Below are 20,193 nucleotides of genomic sequence, written 5' to 3'. Positions count from 1 at the left end.
TACAAGCATTTAATTGTTTATCAAAGAGTAATAGCTGTGTCCAGCAGTGAGTCATACGACGAAGATGTGTGGGACTACAAGGAAAACCTAAGCTTCAATAATAGTTTTTCACGTATAATTAATCAGTTATATTAATAGTGTCAAATAATAATAATAACATTAATTAAACTTAAATGGGTCCAATAAAAATACGCACAAAATCTTTAACATAAGACTTCCGCGAATTTCACTAGAAAATAGATCGATCACTTATACGTAAGTAAACGCCTATTAAACGATGATTATCCAGGAACTTTGACAACGAAGTGGAACTTGCATGCCTTCGATGGAAAGCTGATACAGTGGTTATTCTTTGTCTACTGAGGTCGAAAAGTGAAATTCCGAGTTATAAAAAAGTTATTAGACAATATGTTTTGTGAAGAAAGTGATTTTTTTTAGTTTTTTCAAAAGTGTGTGGAAACCTTAAGATTTAGGAAAAAATGTGTAATGACAAAAAAGTTTCCACTTTTTATAAGCTTTTAAATAAAAAAAGAAAAAGAAAAGAAAATTGAAATCGGAAGTGTAGAACCTGAGATATAGTAAATTTTAAAAAGTCGATGGCGGTCATCTTGAATAGGCGCCATTTTGGTGTTCTACACAGATTTTGAAGTGAATCCCTATCTGAAAAGTTTGCTTTTAATATAATCTAGAAACCCTGGAAGTGGCATATTGTAATCAAAAAGTGCAGTATATTTTTACGTACCAGACGTACTACAACTCATGATTTCGGCTACTATTTTGTATATACTTTTTATATGAATGATTATCACCGCTTGGAAATCTCTTTAGTTTCGAAATTGTTACACTGCAGACAGGTGCGAGTCAGACACAGCGATGTTTTATTATCTTCATTGCGTTGGGAATTGTGCTCTTAATTTGTGTGAATTGCAGACAGAATAGTCAATCTACGTAATTGCCAATCTGTATTCTTTTTTATTAAACTGCTTTGTATTGAAGTATCATGTGAAGTGTCCATCAGATATAGACTGAATTCTTAAAGTTGGTCTGCAACACTTATTTAATTGCAATCTCGAGTTCTTAGTTTCTTACGGGACTAAAACGCGTGTTACTAGAACTACTCAATATATACCATAACTATGTTTGCATTAAGTATGAATATAGAAACTTGTAAACTTTCCATAGTAAATCTTAAAAGACACTGCCAACCAGAGACATGCCAACGGGATCTCCCCGAGTGTTGGCAAAAGCGAGGAGTTCGCGTTTGGTGTTAATAAAGTACGCCACGTAAAAGCCTACGTTGGACGAACTTACTTATGTTCTAGTATACAAATGACTAGGACTAAGTATTAAATTTTTTATGTGATTACAACCACAGCCTCAACAGAACAAGTGAACAAAATGTACCATATAATTTTATAAAGTACGTCATTCTTGAAACGACAAGACCTCGCTGGACACTGGTGCTCTACCCAATCCCCATACTCACTGCCCCTGTTTCGCAGTGAAAGCCCAAATTCGACGTAGATAGTGTTTTAGTGAATGTGACGAAAGAAATAACTATAAGGGCTATATTCTGAGTTCTTTCATTTGCTATACATATATCTTGAGTCTTTTTTCTTGTCATACTATGTGTTTCATATTTTTGAAGTGTGTGTGCTGCGTTGTTCGCTCAAGCATTCATGCTGTATCAAGTGGAAATTTCTGTTTTATTAGAATCCTTTCTTTTACTATGTATATATATATATATACATATACGCATACATTCAATAAATAGGAATTCGTTCAAGGTACACTAACACTTATGGAATCATCAGCTTGCCAGTCGTGAATCATCAGCTTGCCAGTCGTATATACGCATACGTGTGTGCAAAAGTAAAATACAGTTAAACTTGAATTTCCGAATCACTGAGGCTACTCATATCATATCACTTTCTATTATTATTATTATTATTTATTTATTTATTTATTTATTTTTATTTGTGCTGATTTGCGCTTGAGCAGGACATGAGCTCTGAATGAGGTTGTTGTTAACTGTTTCTTTAGGGACTATTCTAGGAGGCAGTACCCAAGGGAGACGGTAGGTTGCAAGTTTCTTCTGCTAACTGTTAAAGGGAGGGAACCCTCAAATGAGAGGTATGCTGGGTGCCTTATATTGATGCAGCCTCTCTTCCATACAAACTAAGAATGGTTTGGCTATACAAAAAAGATATTTAAACAAGAGATTTGAGCAAATTCCGTAATCAATGCTTTAACTAGACATGATGTGGCACCATTAATATTGGAGTCATAATGAGCTCTGTTGTAGAGTCCGATGGTTGTAATTGACACTAAATTGCAGTTAAACCAAGATTAATTTCACCTATTGATAGTTACACATGTAAAGACATCAACTAACTTCAATATCCAGATCAGTTGTCACATTTATTAGGAAAACAGAATAAAGTTAATGCTATTATAAGAGTTCAATAACAACGTAGCAATTAGCTTAGTCAACATTAAATATGATTAAAGCACCTGACATGATTGTCTGGGAAAGTTATTGGAACATCCAGCATTAGAAAATGAAATGAAATCTTTGAGTTTTACGTCCCACGGTTATGCCGGTTAGGCTAAAGGAGACGGTGATGATGAGTAATGAATGAAATGGTGGAATGAATAAAGTGGGAGGAAACGGGAGAATCCCGAGAAAACCCACGCACACGGTGTTTGTCCACCACAAAGTTCACTGGGCGGGGGCTGGGATCGAACCCGGGAAACCAAACACCAGAGGTGAACGCTCTACCACTGAGCCACCGTGCATCCAGCATTAGAATATGAAAACATTAATAACAACGTCCGGGAATAAAAGTCTACGGTTCTGAGGAATTTAGTACTGACTAGTATTTACCATAATTAATTACAGTAAATAGAAATCAAAAATCCAACTTATATGTTCCACTTCATTTCTGATACACCAAAACAGAGAGTATGTTGGTCTCCCGAATGCGAACGAGACAAAGATCAAACGTAAAGAACGAATGAATGAGACGAACTTAAATGAACGAATGAATAAGCTGCTCTCTTTGCCAGTGGATTTTATACACCTCACTTTTGCTATTTTCTCTGTCTTGTCCTTTTTAACCAGGACATTCTTAGGCAGTAAAAGTTGTAGATCTGTGACGTATATATATCCGCCTTTCACTTTTGAAGAAAATATATTGTTAATTAATTGTTTTTTTAATAAATGTTTGGTTGTTTTTTTAGTTTGCTGATGCCATTCACCAAGTATGAGTGAACACTTCTAACAATAGTGCCTGTCCTAGAGTTCCTTCCGGATTGAATGCATTTGTCAACTGGCTGATGAAATCATTCAATGAATAAAGTTATAATATTAATATCTTTAAAATTTCGATCAAGTCTCTGCATTCATGTAATAATACAGTAGTGTCAGAGCGTGAATCTGATAAATCACGTTGGAAACCACCTTGGAATATTTGGTGAATTTTGTATCTTTAACTTCCCATTCGTAACAAAAACCTACAACGCTCATGAAACATAACCTTGTCAAAAACGTTCCTTATAGTCACGATACAGTTGTTGGAAGACTTATAGATGGCACGTTCTCTGAAGAAGGAGAAAAAAGATTGTGCGTGGCCTGCTATAGTTATTGAGTTTCACTTATAAAACGTGACATCATATTTCCACTTGGCACCTGCTGGAGTCCTTTCTAAAAACTGTACATGTCTCACCTTATTTGGATATTATGTTATACTAAAAGTCCATGATATGTAATGCTTCGGTCATAAATTACTGGCCGGTTTGAGTTTAACGTTCCTTTTACAATTAAGTAAATATGAGGCGGGACCTACTATTCAAAGAGAGATCTCAACCACTACCGGGCTTGTAGCCAAGGCAAATACATAACCGGTAATCGCAGTCGAAATCACACGTCTTATTAGCCTCTCGGTCCTGAAGCAACACGGCACAAATATAATGAATTATAAGAACAATTAAATGCACTGACTCAAGCACAAAGGCCAGATAATAATAAATATGAAGAACATTTCTTTCAGTGCTTCAGCGTTTATAGTTTTTGGTTGTCCTGTAAGTGTAATGTCCTGAAAGAGTTCATCGGATGCCTGCAATTTGTAACATCACTACTCTACCATCAGCTTATTGACCCCTAACCACTGACTCACTGACATCCCTAAAGGATATCTGGCATCTTTATACCCAGTTTCACACCGTTCATTCTTAATTTATGCTCGTGAAGCATACACATCAACGTACAGCCACTTTGAGCTTCCCTGTTCCAACCGCACTCCAGGATATTACCATTTAATTATGAAGAACACAACCAGTAGGTTATAAGAAATATACATACGTTAAATCCCATTAGTTTATTTATTTTTAAAGCGTTAACCCCTCTTTTTCCCTATGCGTCGAAGAAGGGATCGGAAAGAAAATGTACAACTCAAAACATGACCGGGAAATTTTGAAAAGAAACATAAGAAACCTAGGAAGGATGAACCAAATCTTTACCGGAAATCAACACAGGTCCTCACCTCTTCCAAGAGTCCCTCAGTGAAGTACCGTCCCCAAAAACTCAGAAATAAAACTTACCTCAAGAAGCATTGGTTCATGAACAGCCTTCACAAATTTATTCTTATTCTCCCGAAACCACAATACAGCATTATATGTATCAGGAAATGACTTTCTTAGAAGATCTAACCGATACTTAGCAACATCATTAACTCTCTTTAGTTCTCTTTCATTAGCTGAAAATTAAAGCAAGACACAGTTAAAAGTTACTATATCATCTTGGTCACCTGTGGGAATAATCAATAAAGACAGACATATATAATTAACTAGAACTGAATTTTGTGCCTCATTTTTTCAATCAGAGACTTGCATTTCAGGTCAGCAAGTCAAATAACTTATATACATACTCTATTATTAACTGCATTTAATACTGTATTTAGTGTACTGTAAACTGTAGTATGTTGATATTGGACACAAACATGACGACACTTGTTTGCTCCAGAAACAAGAGATACCACACAATACAGGTACGAAAATGGCACAAATAAACAAATATAACTGTTAGAGCGCAGACCATATGATGAACAGCTAAATTTTAAACTTTAAACGCTCGAATTAATGACTTTTTCTTAACTTCTTGTCGTTCTGTAAGCTACGTCCATGTACTACATAACAGTTATGTGATCCATAAAGCGACTGTATATTATGATGATAAACCAATGAACAGTAAAAGCGATTATTTGTTCACGCCAAGACTATCTTATATGTAAAATAGATTTTTAACTCTTTCTAAAGATACTAGTTTAATACCTTAGCTCATAATGAGCAATTACTTTTCTCACAAAGAAAAAGGTTAATGAACGAAAATAATAACATACTTAAGTTACAGAAGAATGCCGTCAGATGGCACGTCTATTAAAATGGGTGTCATTTTAAGAAAAAGTAAACATTGGTTATATTTTTCCTTCAACTTTTAAATAAAATACCCATAATTCCTGCCCGAGGGTACGCAATGTTGATTAAATAATTTTCAGTTTCCTCCTATTCGTATACAAAAATTACATCGTAGAGATTCTGAACACATTCTTAGTTTATGTTATATTGCTAGGTGTCAATTACGAATAATCTCGTTTATCGACATCATATCGTAATCCTGCAGATCGGAATTACGATACTTAAATAGCCCTTCCCCCCTTTTTTTGCCGTGGACCTCCCGCACTACGTTCGCGTTAGTTGCGCCATCGTCCAAGTGTATGATGCCATTTTCCCTTTTAGAAACATTCCCCATTTTCTAAGGCAGTAAGTGTTTTTGCTGCTGTGTGAATTGAGTTGTATTCAGTAAAACTGTCTGATAAAGAAGACAATATACTCAGAAACAAATCGTCATTTTCGAAGCTCTAGTGGAAGACGAAACGAATCGTAAATAATTCAGGTTTTTGAAGAGAAAGAGAGCAAAACAGTTATTGCACATACGGATAATAGTGTCACTTGGATGCAGATTTATAACTTACAGAAAGTAATGGTTACGTCATGGTTTGTTAGCTCGGGGGAACAGCGAACGGCATGTCGTGAATCTTTTGCCCAGCCTGTCAGGAGTCGAACACGTGTCAAGCAGCATATGAGGGGGGAGGGGGGAATTTCTTGTCTTGGTCGCACCTGGAATAAAGTTCGTAGCACTTCTTTACGGGCGGGATCACTTGTCGTTTTTGCGACTTGAGAGTCACATCTCCACAGATATAAGAAAGAGAATTTGCACTATTGACATAGGTACGAGACATTTTCTTCTGAATGACCACAACACTTAGATTTCATTAACTTAGAACAACATGGAACTTGCAACCACTTCCCACACTATCAGAACTCACAAGCTGCGACTTAGGTGCCAAGAATTTCTTTCTCTCTCTCTCTCTCTCTGAAATATATATATATATATACAGATGGTGATCAGAAAAATGGAAACACCTGTAGTTGGCAACACGTCAGATGTATGGGTTGGCAGTGGTGTCGTGGCGCCCGCAGCGTCGGACTACTGGTGGTGGTGTGTTAGGTCGGTCTCCATACCACGTCAGAAGCAGTGGAACAGCAGTCTCCAGTGGCTGCAGCAGACGGAGGTAGTGTAAAATGGGAGACCTCTCAGATTTTCAAAGAGGGCAAATTGTTGGTGCGCGGTTATGTGTAGTGAGTGTGACGGCAGTGGCTAGTGTGTTAGGTGTGTCGCGTGGGACAGTGTCGAAGGTGATGACGGCCTACACAACACACGGGAAAACTACATCGGGGAAGCGGAACAGTGGGCGGAAGAAAATCATGAGTGACAGGTCACGCCTGGTATTAAAGCGCATTGTCACGCAGAACCGTCGTGCCACTGCGGAGCAAGTGACGGGGAAACTCAATCAGCACCTCCCCCACCCTGTTTCGACAATCACAGTCCGCCGCGAATTACATGACATGAACTTACGGGGTCGTGTTGCACGGGCCAAACCGCTCATCAGGGACCATAATGCTTTTGCACGCCACAAATGGTGCCGCGACCATGCAACTTGGACCGTTGAGGACTGGAAACGTTTGATATGGTCGGATGAGTCATCCTTCACCCTATTCCCAACTGTGGAGAACGCCCAAAGAAACTTATGATCTGCAGTGTCTCCGCCCAACTGTGAAATATGGTGGCGGCTCGGTGATGCTGTGGGCCGCCATATCATGGTTTTCATTGGGTCCTGTGGTCACACTTAGCGGACGAATCACTGCCAACGATTATGTCGCAATTTTAGGAGACCACTTGCATCCTATGGTCCGGATGTTGTTCCCGGACAATGACGCCATCTTCCAGGATGACAATGCACCCATTCACACAGCTGGCGTTGTTGCAACGTGGTTTGAGGAACATCGGGGTGAAGTTCAACACCTCCCCTGGGCCGCCCAATCCCCAGATCTCAACATAATTGAATATCTGTGGTCCGTCTTGAAAACACGACTCCGGCGACGATTTCCACCTCCATCCCCTCTCATAGAACTGGCCGATGCCCTGCACAAGGAATGGTGTAAAATTCCACTTGCTACCATTCACGACCTCTATGCCTCCATCCCACGTCGCATCAAGGCTGTTCTGAAGGTGAAAGGTGGCCGTACACCATATTAATCTGGTAAGTTGCAATTTCGTTCAGGTGCTACCATTTTTCTGATCACCATCTATATATATATACGCTCTTACTGTCTGTTTACCAGAGTTCCAGATTATTAATATCGCAACGATCTAATAGGAGTATTACAGTTACAGCGTTTTACCTATAAATAACGTACACTGTATATTTAATAGTACTAATAAAAAACGCACATTCCGTTAAGATGTGAAATAAAAAAAAATGTAAATGTAAAACAGTAACGCAATGGAGCCAACTTACTCACGAAAACCCAAGGTCACTTGGGTTTGCTGTGTGGTACTTTTCGTACTCACCAGTTCTTTTACATGCCGACTATATTGTCTTCAATGAACAAAGATGTCTCTGCGTTGTATCAATTTCAGCCTAATGACCTCTTACAAGCAGATGTTAGAGACTGGATACTTAATACAAGCTGAGAATGATATTGTGCGACTATACGAAAGCTACTGGAGACATAGCAATAATGCACAGCTCCTCAGAAATACATCCATAGAGTTGAAGCTTAACTCGAGAGACCGGACCATCCACGATACGGTATGTGTCATAAATCTAAATCTGTAGATGAACCTCCTACATAACCATTACTTTTTCTATGCTTTTCAAACGTTCGTAGTGAAAGGAAGATCCTAGTGCAAAAGCAATTGTATATACTATATTTTTCTTCTGACCTTCAACAATACCTGCGGGCACATGTTTATAAAGTGAGTGCATTATCTGCTGCTCTTCAAGACCAATGTGTTATACTAAATGCAAACATACGAAATACGTTTTTGAAAAGAAATTTGTAAATAGTTCTATCATTATTACACGCATAACTCTAACAAAATTTTCCTGTAAGTCTTCTGAAGAATAGTTTTTGAGAGTCTGAATAATAAAGTGTCTGTATTATAATTATCTGAATTAAGATCTGTCTGATTTCTGAACATATTGTTCCATATACTAAGACCAATACAATATCTCTCTGTGTCAGAAAATAAACAACATTTTTTTCCTATATTTGTGTGACAAAGTTGTCTTTTTTCGCGTATTACTTAACAAAAACTTCTGTTACAAGGGATGATATGATGACGTAATTAAAATATAAAAGTACCATGAGAGTAGCGCACAAAAATCGAATGTTAACAAATCGGTTGCATGGCAGTCGTGGGCATCCATACGGCATTAGCTAATATGGGTATATACGTAAAGAACAAAGAAAAATTAAAGGTAAGCTCTGAGCTAGTGAACATAAATTTACCACATAGTTTTGTGAAAGATCTTAACACGTGAAGTTAATTATAATCTCGTTTGAGTCAGCCAAGTGACAGATGTATAGGATGGACAGTTCGGTCCACGCTACCTGTATTTATGGCCTTCAAAATGTCATTAAAAACTTTTTACTCACATTTAATTTCGAGTGCAAATTGCTCTTTACGTGCACGTAATCTTTCCGCTTCAGTCCTCAGACATTCTGAAATCTCTGATTCTTGATGAATGTTCTCTTGTAATAATTTTATTTTTTTCATGATTTCTTCTTCTGAAACAGAAAGAATAATGTTTAGCATTAATAAATTACAGATTAAAAAAAAAAAAAAAATACTCCTTGATTTAAACTAAATATGCGTATGAAAGTTTTGTATTTTCATTGCATCCAGTTAGTCGTAAATTATATAATCAATAACAAAATTGTTGTTGATCCAAATAGGAATTGAGGTGGTAGCACTGAGTATAGATAATCATCCCTGGAAATCCTTAGTGGTACGCTACGTGTTCATCTGTACCACCTTAGATACGGTAAAATGCAGACAATGTGTTGAAGCAGGCAGACAGTAGCGATCCAAATTGGAAGACCTCTGTGAGTCTTAGAGAAAGTGAAATTGTGGATGCACAAATGTATCTAAAATGGCTAGTTTGTTAACTGTGTTTGGAAGAACTATACCCTAGGTTTAATAATATACTACACATGGCAAACGAACATAAGCGAAGAGTAATAGTGGACGTACGAGTAGCATCAGTGACAAGGAACAATGAGAATAGAAGAGAGTGATGATCTACAACCACAAAGTAAATTCAGCAAATATGGCTGTAGAACTCAATTGGCACCTGGAAAAACCTGTTTCTACAATCGTAGCTATGATACGACTTGGATAACATGAATATCAGTAGTTGAATTCGATTTCCAAACAGCTGACTACCACTGACAAAATTTTATCTAAATAAAACGGTGTTCTGGGACTGCCCAACAAGTAAAGGGTCCAAATGGATGAATCAAGTTGAGGAATGAGACAGAGGATGTGAAAGTATGTGTATGTGCAAAGTTATAGCGGCTGAGCGCCATAAGATACGGAGGTGGAGGGAGTCAAATTTAGTGGGAGAAGTGCTATGCTATGTTATAGAAAAACATCAAATAAACTGTTAAATCGTAAAAATAATGAAAGATAGACAATGCAAACGGTAGTAGTTTCACATATTGGCAAAAGAAGAATTGGCAGAGTAGATCACAAACCTCCGCCACCATCTTGAAATCCGAAATTTTGAAATATGTGAGATTTTTTTTTTTTTTTTTTTTTTTTTTTTTTTAATGCAAAGGTAGTCATGTAATATATCAATTAGTGCTAGAATGTTCTTAAAAAGTCAATTATGAACTTTAGTGATCATTATCTGTATTTATTTGGAAGATTTAAGATCATCTTTATAGTTATTTACGAAAACCTAGGAGACTGATACTTGTAAGTTGAAACTTTGGTTCGTAATTGATTCGCCTTCGATGACAATGTTAGTTTGCGAATTCGGAACTTGCAATGATGATCCATCGTCAGAAGACACAATTATCGTGTCCTGTGCCAACACTGTCAAAATAATCGAAGGCTTCATATTTCAAGCAAACCAATCAAATATAATGCGACACGATACACACTCGAGGAAGCCACCTCACCCGATAACTTATTTTCCGCTACAACTTCATTGCAGTATTCGACTGCAATAGTCCACTTTTCACTTAGATATCACATGCTACGCTCGTCCCAAGTTGCTATTGCTTACGAACGTGGACAAACAAAGTTGAGTGAAAAATATATCAAGTGGTTAAAAATATTGTGGTTTACGTACAGTACGTAATAATTGCATTCCAATCTATCAGATTTTATTGTGTCATAGTCTATATTAGTAAGTATGTCATTTAACAAAATGTAGCTATATAAATTCAACATTGTTTTCGACCAAAAGCGCAAAAACAAAACAAAACAACAAAAACAAAAATGTCAAGCGGAAGCGGTTCTTCCAGATCGGAACAGTTCTCTTCGGCACTATATGAAGCAAATTGGAAGTAATATCATAAATAATACTGCAATAATATACAACGTGGATATCAAATTTCACTTTTAGTTTTATTGGCTTGTAGTTATGTTTAACATACTCATGTTTTCATGATAATACAAATTTTCAACGCACGAGTATCAGTCTCCTAGATTTTCGTAAATAACTATAAAGATTATCTTAAATCTTCCCAATAAGTACAGATAATGATCATTAAAGTTCGTAATTGATTTTTTGAGAACATTCTGGCCCTAATTGATATATCACATGGCTACCTTTCTATTTCAAAAGATATCTCATATTTCAAAATGGAGGATTTCTAGACGGCGACAGCGGTTCATGATCTACTCCGCCAATTCTTCTTTTGACAATATGTGAAACTACCACTGTTTTCATTATATATCTTTCATTATTTTTACGATTTAACAGTTTATTTGATGAATTTTTATAATATAGCATAGCCCTTCTCTTACCAACTTTGACCCCCTGCCCTCCGTTTCTTATGGCGCTCAGCCGCTATAACTTTGCACATACACACATTTTCACCTCCTCTATCAGGCGCACTATGTCTCATCCCGCAACTCGATTTATTCATTTGGACCCTTTACTTGTAAGATTAAGGACGCATAATGAGATAAATCAATTTTTTTCAGCTTATTTGGTACAACGACGTCCAAAGAAGGTTATAAGCAGGTTAGCTCCAACTCTCCATCTTATCGTGAAACACAGCGGCGCCACTGATGCTTGCGGTGCCATTTTCTGGTCTGTGTACCTACTTTCAAAAAACGCATGCAAATGAAGTAATTTTCCAAAATTACAACGCGCCAAATCACACTTTTGAAACTTCTGTGAAATAGTTTCATGATCATTGGAATGTATTATAGTATCTACCTGGCCAGCCCAATCCACAAGAACTGAATGTTTAGGGTCCCCACAAAAAACTGAAGATCGACTTTCCTGACACAAATTCTTGTTTCCCTGACAAATTCTTGAATATTAAATGGGAAGTTCTATCATATATTTTTTTAAACGGCCTCTTTCATCTATATAGCCGTCCAACACACCCTTAATTGTGATTCACACATGTGTTATGTTCAGTATGAGTAATTGCTATTTACACAAAATTTAACATGTAAGTATATAATAAGGTATGTACGATACAGTAACACATTCTTGACGGCTTGAAAAAAAAAAACAATTAAAAGCAGTCAAGAATATATTGTCAACTTTCCCTTAGCTTAGTACTATCAGTCCTAATAAGACTTCGGATCGATATGCACTAAAAAACGGCAAAATATGCATGCAAACATGCGCTAAAAATCACGAAAATATGCACTGAAAATATGCAAATATGCACTAAAAAGGGTAAATATGTGCCAATCAAAAGCTAAAGTTAAATGAGGAATTTTATTATCTTTAGAGAAAATAGTTGTATTACTTGAACTTCATATACTCGGTGTAAAACTATGATGCACTCATGCTAAAACACAACTATGTAAGTTTCAGTGTTTTCTGGTAAAAACTTGCATTTATCAGTCAAAACATTACTGTACATCGAAAATAGTTTTTCCGTGTCACGGGCCATTAAGGGGCAGTGTTTCAAACAAGCGTTGTTACTTGCCGATAAATCTGGAATTACTGCGTCGTTGTTCCCAGGAACACTTTATTTACATTAGACAAGAATTTTATGCCAGGATTTTTTTGCGTCTATTGGCTGTGCGTTTCGAAGAAATGCTTGTCCGATTAGTCTTGGTGGCGTTTGTTTCGTTATTGAATCAAACAGTTTGAATGCACTACAAAGTCCTAATCATCGCTCTTCTAATCTCGTTATGATCTTTGAAATTGAAGTGAAATGAGTATTGATAAACGCAAGGTCGCTTCTAATGTTTTCAGCTGCGCAAGCGTCCAAGGCTTCCTAAATACATTCGGTTTCTTCGGCTTCAAACAACTCACAGTCAGTATGTGAAATTAAAATACATGTACTCATATATATATATATATATATATATATATATATATATATATATATATATATATATATATATATATATATATATATATATATATATATATATATCCAACCGTGGATCCAGGATATCATCGAGGGAAAGGCTAAACTGTAGTTTACCGCTTTATCCAGTGTAAAGAAAGTAGGATTGAAGCCCATTTTATTCAGTGTATACCTGAACATCAACGGCAGGGCTATAGCCTTCCCTTTGGATTCGCGCCTACAGGGTCGGATCCAGGATTTTCTGAGGGGGATGCACCAATTAGTACGTGTACATTTGAATTTGATTTTTTTTTTTTTTTTTTTAATGCCTTTACGCATCTGTGGTGTGAATGAGGAATCGCCCTGGAAATGCTAAGTGTCTGTTCTCGGTGAATTCTTTTCTTTAAACTTTTAGAAAATTTACTTAAACTACTGATCTTGCAAAACTTCCCTTTGTTTTAAGCCCAAACGGAAACACGACTACACAAAATTTCTTAAAGTGTACCTATTTTTACTGCTTTACGTAGTGTATATTTACAACGAAGGGGGGGGGGGTGCACGTGCAACTTTGCACTCCCTAAATCCGGCCCTGTATATATATATATATATATATATATATATATAAAGTTAACTAAGATAGATCTATGAAAAAAATAATAAGGTAAATACATATAATGGACATAGTGAGATAAAATGTTGTATATAGGACTACCGTATTCAATTACAGTATTTATTTATGCTACGAATTAATGCAAATAAAACTTACAGTGAACAAAACAAAGCCTACATACGCTTTCCAAGGCGAATACAAAAAGTAAATGTTATGCCCTTTTTAGCACTCCTCCCTCTACTTTTGGCTTTCTTTTGATCTGTTATGTATATTATGCTCCTTTGGACCAGCTAGAGAATGAGTTATTGGTTTTCGGAATAACTATGTAAATTGCACTTTGTTCAAAAACTCGCATGGTGTCTAGGACCTTATATGGCGGTGGACTAAAGGTTAAATGTGCATAGTAAGACATTTAACATATACAGAAATTTACGAAGACCTTTACAGACAATATAGTTCATACACCTATCCTCTCACAGAATGTCTTTAACATTTTTCTAAACGCTGCATTCCGGAACTTGAACATTTCCTTTGAAAAGTATATTTTAACATCCGTTATTCGCAACACCGGTTCTACGCACCACTTTTTTCTTACTTTTAAATTCATGGGATCATGAAATATTTCCGTTTAATAAGGGGCCTGTTGAAGGCAGCTTTTACTATATTAAAATCCTGTATTCAAAAACTTTATGTTCTTGTTTAAAAGAAAATGAATTCACCTGAAATTACTTTTGTAGCGAATTATGTGTAGATTGTAGAAAATTTTCTTCTAGTGTAGAGTGGAAAGAATCAATCATTGTTCCAATTCACAAGAAAGGCGACAAAACTGACTGTAATAATTATCGAGGCATTTCTCTTCTGACAACATCCTATAAAATCCTCTCAAATATTTTATTAGCAAGACTGACCCCATACGCAGATGAAATTATTGGAGATTATCAGTGCGGATTCAGACGAAATCGATCAACTATCGACCAAATACTTACCATTCGCCATGTACTCGAAAAAAAGTGGGAATACAGTACCACGGTACATCAACTATTTATTGATTTTAGAAAGGCGTACGACTCGGTTAGGACAGAAACATTATATAACGTTCTTACAGAACTTGGAATACCGAGAAAGCTAATTAGATTAATTAAGATATGTTTAAATGAATCCCAAAGTAAAGTCCGGGTAGGAAATCTTCTGTCCACGAGCTTTCACGTCGAAAATGGCCTGAAGCAAGGAGATGCGTTGTCGCCATTATTATTTATCTTCGTTCTGGAATACGCTATAAGGAAAATCAAAGATAGCAACCAGGGCCTACAGTTGAACGGTATTCACCAGGTTATGGCATATGCTGATGATGTAAATTTAATAGGGGAAGATAGGAGTACAATAGAAGCAAATGCAGAGATCTTATTAAACGCTTGCAGGGACATGGGATTAGAAGTAAATGCAGAGAAAACTAAATACATGGAAGTGCGTTGGGACCGGAATACAGCAACTTATGGACGCGTTAAAATATTAAATAATACTTTTGAAGAAGTGGACAGTTTCAAATATCTAGGATCAATATTAAAAGAGGAAAATTATATTCACGGAGAAATTAAATGTGACTAAAAGCAGGGAATTCGTGTTACTATTCGGTTCAAACTCTCTTGTCGTCGCGAATTCTGTCGAGGAATTTGAAGCTTAAAATATATAAAACGATAATCATGCCTGTTGTTCTGTATGGCTGCGAAATATGGTCACTTACTCTGAGGGAAGAACATAGGCTGAAAGTATTTGAGAACAAGAACCTGAGACGAATATTCGGACCCAAGAGGAACGGGAATGGGGAGTGGCGGAAACTTCATAAGAGGAACTACATAATTTATATGGTTCACCCAACATTGTTAGGGTCGTCAAGTCTAGGAGGCTTAGGTGGACGGGTCATGTAGCTAGAATTGAAGAAAGTAGAAACGCTTTCAAAGTCTTGACTGGAAGACGAATTGGAAAACGACCATTAGGAAGACCTAGGCGCAGATGGGAGGACAATATTAAGATGGATCTCGCAGAGATTGGATACAAAGTAGAAACTGGATGCAGTTAGCTAAGGATAGAAGTCAGTGGAGAGCTTTTGTGAACACGGCATTGAACCTCCGGGTTCCATAGGCCATAGAGTGAGTGTGAGTGAGTGTAACATTGCCCGTATTAAACAGCAATAATTTACAATGTATAATATTGATTCTTTAAATGGAACAAAGTGATTTGAGCGGGAAATAGAGCATGAATGGGAAGAAGGTAAAATTATCGAATACATAACAGAAAACTTAATAGGAAAGTTATGTTTCGAGAGACCGAGGTGCGTATCAAAGCAACACAAGCTTATATTTATATACTTTCATGAACTCCTTAAAGGAAAACTTGGGAATTTATCTCCTTATCTCAGAAAGTAACTGTTGTGACAAGTTTTAGATTTTGTAAAGCAAATATTTTAATTAATTTAGAGCTCATTTTCAAAAGAGGTGTTCATTTCTTCCCGAAACACATTTTTCAACGGTTTCTTTGAGATGAACTCTGTCGAGTATGCTAAAAGGCCACATCTGGAATGTTTTAAAGTTGTATAAACTCCTTAATATCAGACTTGAAACTGCTATGAAAATAAAAGAAGCGCAAAAACTAGAGCGCTACTGAAGTTTGAGCTTTAGCTGTCGAACAAAATAGAAATATTATCTTCTGAAAACAAGCTTACTTAATTTGAAATATTACTTGTTTAGCATACACTTTGCAAAAAATATTTTCTTCTTGAATTGTTAACGTCTCTCAACTTCAATCCATTGTTTCAGAAAATAACTTCTGTAAGGTTTTTCGGGCCCGTTTAGTTGTAGTGCGACATTTGTCCATTTTTGTCCACCCAAGAAAAAACTTGTACCATTCAAATTAACAAAGAAGAGCCATTTCAAAATTTCGGACACTTCGATTACCAGTAGTGCAACATCTTCACATTCAAATTTTAACTAGCTCAGAATTTTGTCCATTTTTGTACACCCAAGAAAAATTTTGAACCATCCAAATAAACGAGGATGGGCCATTTAAAATTTCGGCCACTTCGATTACCTGTAGTGGCACATCTTCAAAATCGAATTTTAATTAGCCCAGAATTTTGCCCAATTTCCGTATATTGTTGTACCATTAATAAAATTTGTACCATTCAAATTAACAAAGGAGGGCCACTTTGAAATTTCGGCCACTTCGATCACCAGTAATGCGACATCTTTAAATTTGAATTCTAACTAGTTTTGAATTTTCCTATTTTTATACCACCAAGATAGTTTAAATTCGAAATAGAAAATGTCTTACTGTAGGCGATCCAAGTGGCCAAATTTTTAAATAACTGTCCCTGATTTATTTTAATTGTACGGAATTTATTCTTGTTGGTACAAAAATCTTCAAAAATTTGACAAAATTCTGAGCTAATTAAAATTCGAATTTGAAGATTTTGTACTACAGGTGATCGAAGCTGCTTAAATTTTGACATGGCTGTCCCACACTTATTTGAATGGTACAAATTTTATTTCTTGGGTGGACAGAAATGGACAGAAATTGGACACAATTCTGAGCAGCAAGTTAACATTCGAATTTGAAGATGTCACACTACAGGTGATCGAAGTGGCCGTAATTCTGAAATGGTCCTCCTTTGTTAATTTGAATGGTGCAAAATTTTTCTTTGGTGGACAAAAATGGGCAAAAATTGGACAAAATTCTGAGCTAGTTAAAATTCAAATTTGAAACTGTCGCACTATAACTAAATGGACCAAGACTTTTGTTTTGGTGTTCTTATACTTCCACAGGACCACACAATTTCAAACACACATACACACACATATATACTAGTAGCAACTTTAACTTCTGAGATGGGTGACGTAGAAATTTTGTTGTAGGCGATTTGACACCGTTATTTATATCTTCTTCCAAGCAGGTAAAAGTCACGCATCATTGCCGGGAGGATGAATCACTCACCCTTTTCTCATTCTCATTTCAACATGACCTTGGAAGATATTCTAAATCGACAACAATGAACCACTTAAAGATCATGAATCTATTTATATTAGAACTTGAAATTCCATTTATGAGGAAAGTTGTTGGACATTAAAAATTATCAATTTGGTCGTTCCTGTAAATATGCATTTATATGCAGTAACGACATAAACATGCACTAACCTCCAAAATATGCAAATATATGCACTATACAACTGCTATTTTACCCCAAAACACCTGAGACGAATTTCTGTTTAAAGAGCATATCAATATCACGTCAAAAAAAAAAAAAAAATGGAAACATGCAAAAATTTGAAGTCTACTAATATTACCAACACCGAGACATGTTAATCCTCACATTTACATTTTTAAACAAAATTTTGTTATGCTTTCAGTTCTTGAATTTGTTCTACGAGAGCGTCTTGTTCTTGTTTGTAACATACTCCATTTGTTTCTTCCTTCTTTCAATTTCTTAACTTCAGCAGTTTTCTTCTTTCATCTTTGATTACTTCCCTCTGCACTTTGGATTCGTTTCTGTTTCAGATATTCATCATAGCGTCTCCGAGCTGAACGAACTGAGAGATGGATTATTCGATCAACAGGAACAGATTCCACACCTCCATACTACACAATTGTATCATGCAGTCGCCTCTGTGCTACCAGAGAATCATCGATTTGTTTTTCTACAATAAGTGTCTTATTTACTGAGAACCCGCCCTCCACTGAGGCACTGCCATGGGATGAAAACAAACCTATTTTCACAACATGCTACAAATCAGAATATTCTTCTTTCTTAGACATTACATTTGCAAATAAGTCATTTGACCTGATGCTGCCCATCTTCTCTTCGTACTCTCTGAAGTCGAACTGCAAGAGACCCCTGGATTTCAATACAGAAAGACATTCATTGACACTTTGCTTTCTCAGGTACAGAATCAGATATTCTGTTATGCTCATGCAGAGTTTGTAGGATGTGTTCCATCTAGTCTTAGCAAGTTCTGGATTGGACTTTTGTAGTCTGGAGTCCGAAAGTGACAGAGCACGTACTAGTTTGTACTTCAGAGGCCTCCTTTCCACAATCTTCTTGATTGTGCCTAGCAAAAAGTTTCAACAGTCAATCCTGAAAACTTGTTTATCTTTATCTGATGCTTTCAGTTTTTTTTTTTTTTTTTTTTCAGTAGTTTCTTCTGTCTTAAAACCATGCCATCTTTCTTATTTCTAATAAATTTATTTGCAGTAAAATTTAAAGCAAGAAGCTTCACTACACTCTCAGCAAGTTTCATAATGCTTTCTTTGACACAACGACTCGTTAGATTCCTTAACAGAGACATAGAAGTTCTGAATACAGGAAACCTGGAATTTCCCTTTAAATGCAGTGACAGTTTTGAAGAAACATAATTTACACTTCATGAATTGTCTTGTACATTTACGTCCCCTGCGTTTCCATAACATTTTACGCAAAATGCATTATTTCCCTGAACTTTCCTGAAATGTTCTCATTTCCATAACATTCCCAGATTTTCCACCAAGTGAGAACCCTGATGTTGTACTGCATGAAGAATGGTATAATATTGTTTTGTAATGCTTCTTGTCTTAAATGCTTGAATCTCACAACTAACCACAGCTGTCCAGGTTTTCTTTCAGATGTTTCTATTTTCCATTACACTGACAACCCCCCCTCCTCTCTCTCTCTCTCTCTCTCTCTCTCTATATATATATATATATATATATATATACACAGAGTGTTGATTAATTCGTGTGTCAATTTCATTTGTTCACTGTGCAAAAGTGGTATGAGGTAAAGCCGTAGAATTTGGTGTAACTTTAGACGAAGGACATAAGTTTTGTTTCGCCATAGAAGCATGTCACTTGTACTGAAGATTGAAGAGATATAGGGTCAAAGATCAAATTTCGATTTTTTTTCCTTATGGGATTCCAATGTTAAATTCTGAAAGAGCCTGAAAAAACGTAAATTGAAGTGATAACAAAGAAAAAGCTGCATGGTATGATTCTATGTCGCAAGCCGAATTAAATATGCGTCAATTCAGTGTCATGGTCAGAGGTCACTGTCAGATCACGGTCACAGGTCACAGGTCATTTGACATGAAGAGGTACGCACATTGCGTTGTTTTCAGTGTATTCAAGTGGGTTCTCAAGATGACCTGTGACCTTGATCTGACCTTCACCTCTGACCTTGACACTTGACTCTGATCTGACCTTCTTTATTTTTTTTTTCCTCGCGAAGGATGGGGCAGAAGATGTGGGATGTCGTTTGTATGCGACCTACGTAGGAATTTTCTTTTTCGATACTTCCATCCCTCTAAGTAGCCTGACACCACTGACCACTGTCTAGTAATCTGCAGCTTGTACGGAAGAGGAGTTTGAAGCTAATCGTTCCATTTCTACATAGCGAAAATGCCGATTGCTGAGAACACTTTTTTTTTTTTTTTTTATTTGCAGTTTATTGCTTGTCTTTGTTCATGTGATACTGGACTTGCAATTAAATACATTTGCTCAGCACAGATTTAATCAAAGATGTCATAAATGACAACTCAAATTGAACACAAGAACCTCCAGTGGCGTACACACAACGTTATAAAGGGGAGTTCAGGCAC

General features: G+C 36.4%; 1 protein-coding gene across 7 annotated transcripts in view; it reads right to left on the bottom strand.

Annotated features, from left to right (window-relative positions):
• LOC145678409 (structural maintenance of chromosomes protein 5-like) overlaps window positions 1-20,193 on the bottom strand; it is a 1,106,524-nt gene that overhangs the window by 581,804 nt on the left and 504,527 nt on the right. For all 7 annotated transcript variants that reach the window (XM_081748525.1, XM_081748529.1, XM_081748531.1 and 4 more), the window contains exons 10-11: window positions 9,064-9,195; window positions 4,603-4,757 (exon numbers count right to left, since the gene is read on the bottom strand). In XM_081748525.1, the coding sequence (XP_081604651.1) occupies window positions 4,603-4,757; window positions 9,064-9,195 (287 nt within the window). The remainder of the gene's footprint in view (window positions 1-4,602; window positions 4,758-9,063; window positions 9,196-20,193) is intronic.

This window comes from Thermobia domestica, chromosome 2, assembly GCF_964235325.1.
Source record: "Thermobia domestica chromosome 2, izTheDome1.hap1.1, whole genome shotgun sequence".
In the NCBI taxonomy this organism is placed as follows: Eukaryota; Metazoa; Arthropoda; class Insecta; order Zygentoma; family Lepismatidae; genus Thermobia; species Thermobia domestica.
This window is presented reverse-complemented; position numbering and strand designations above follow the sequence as displayed.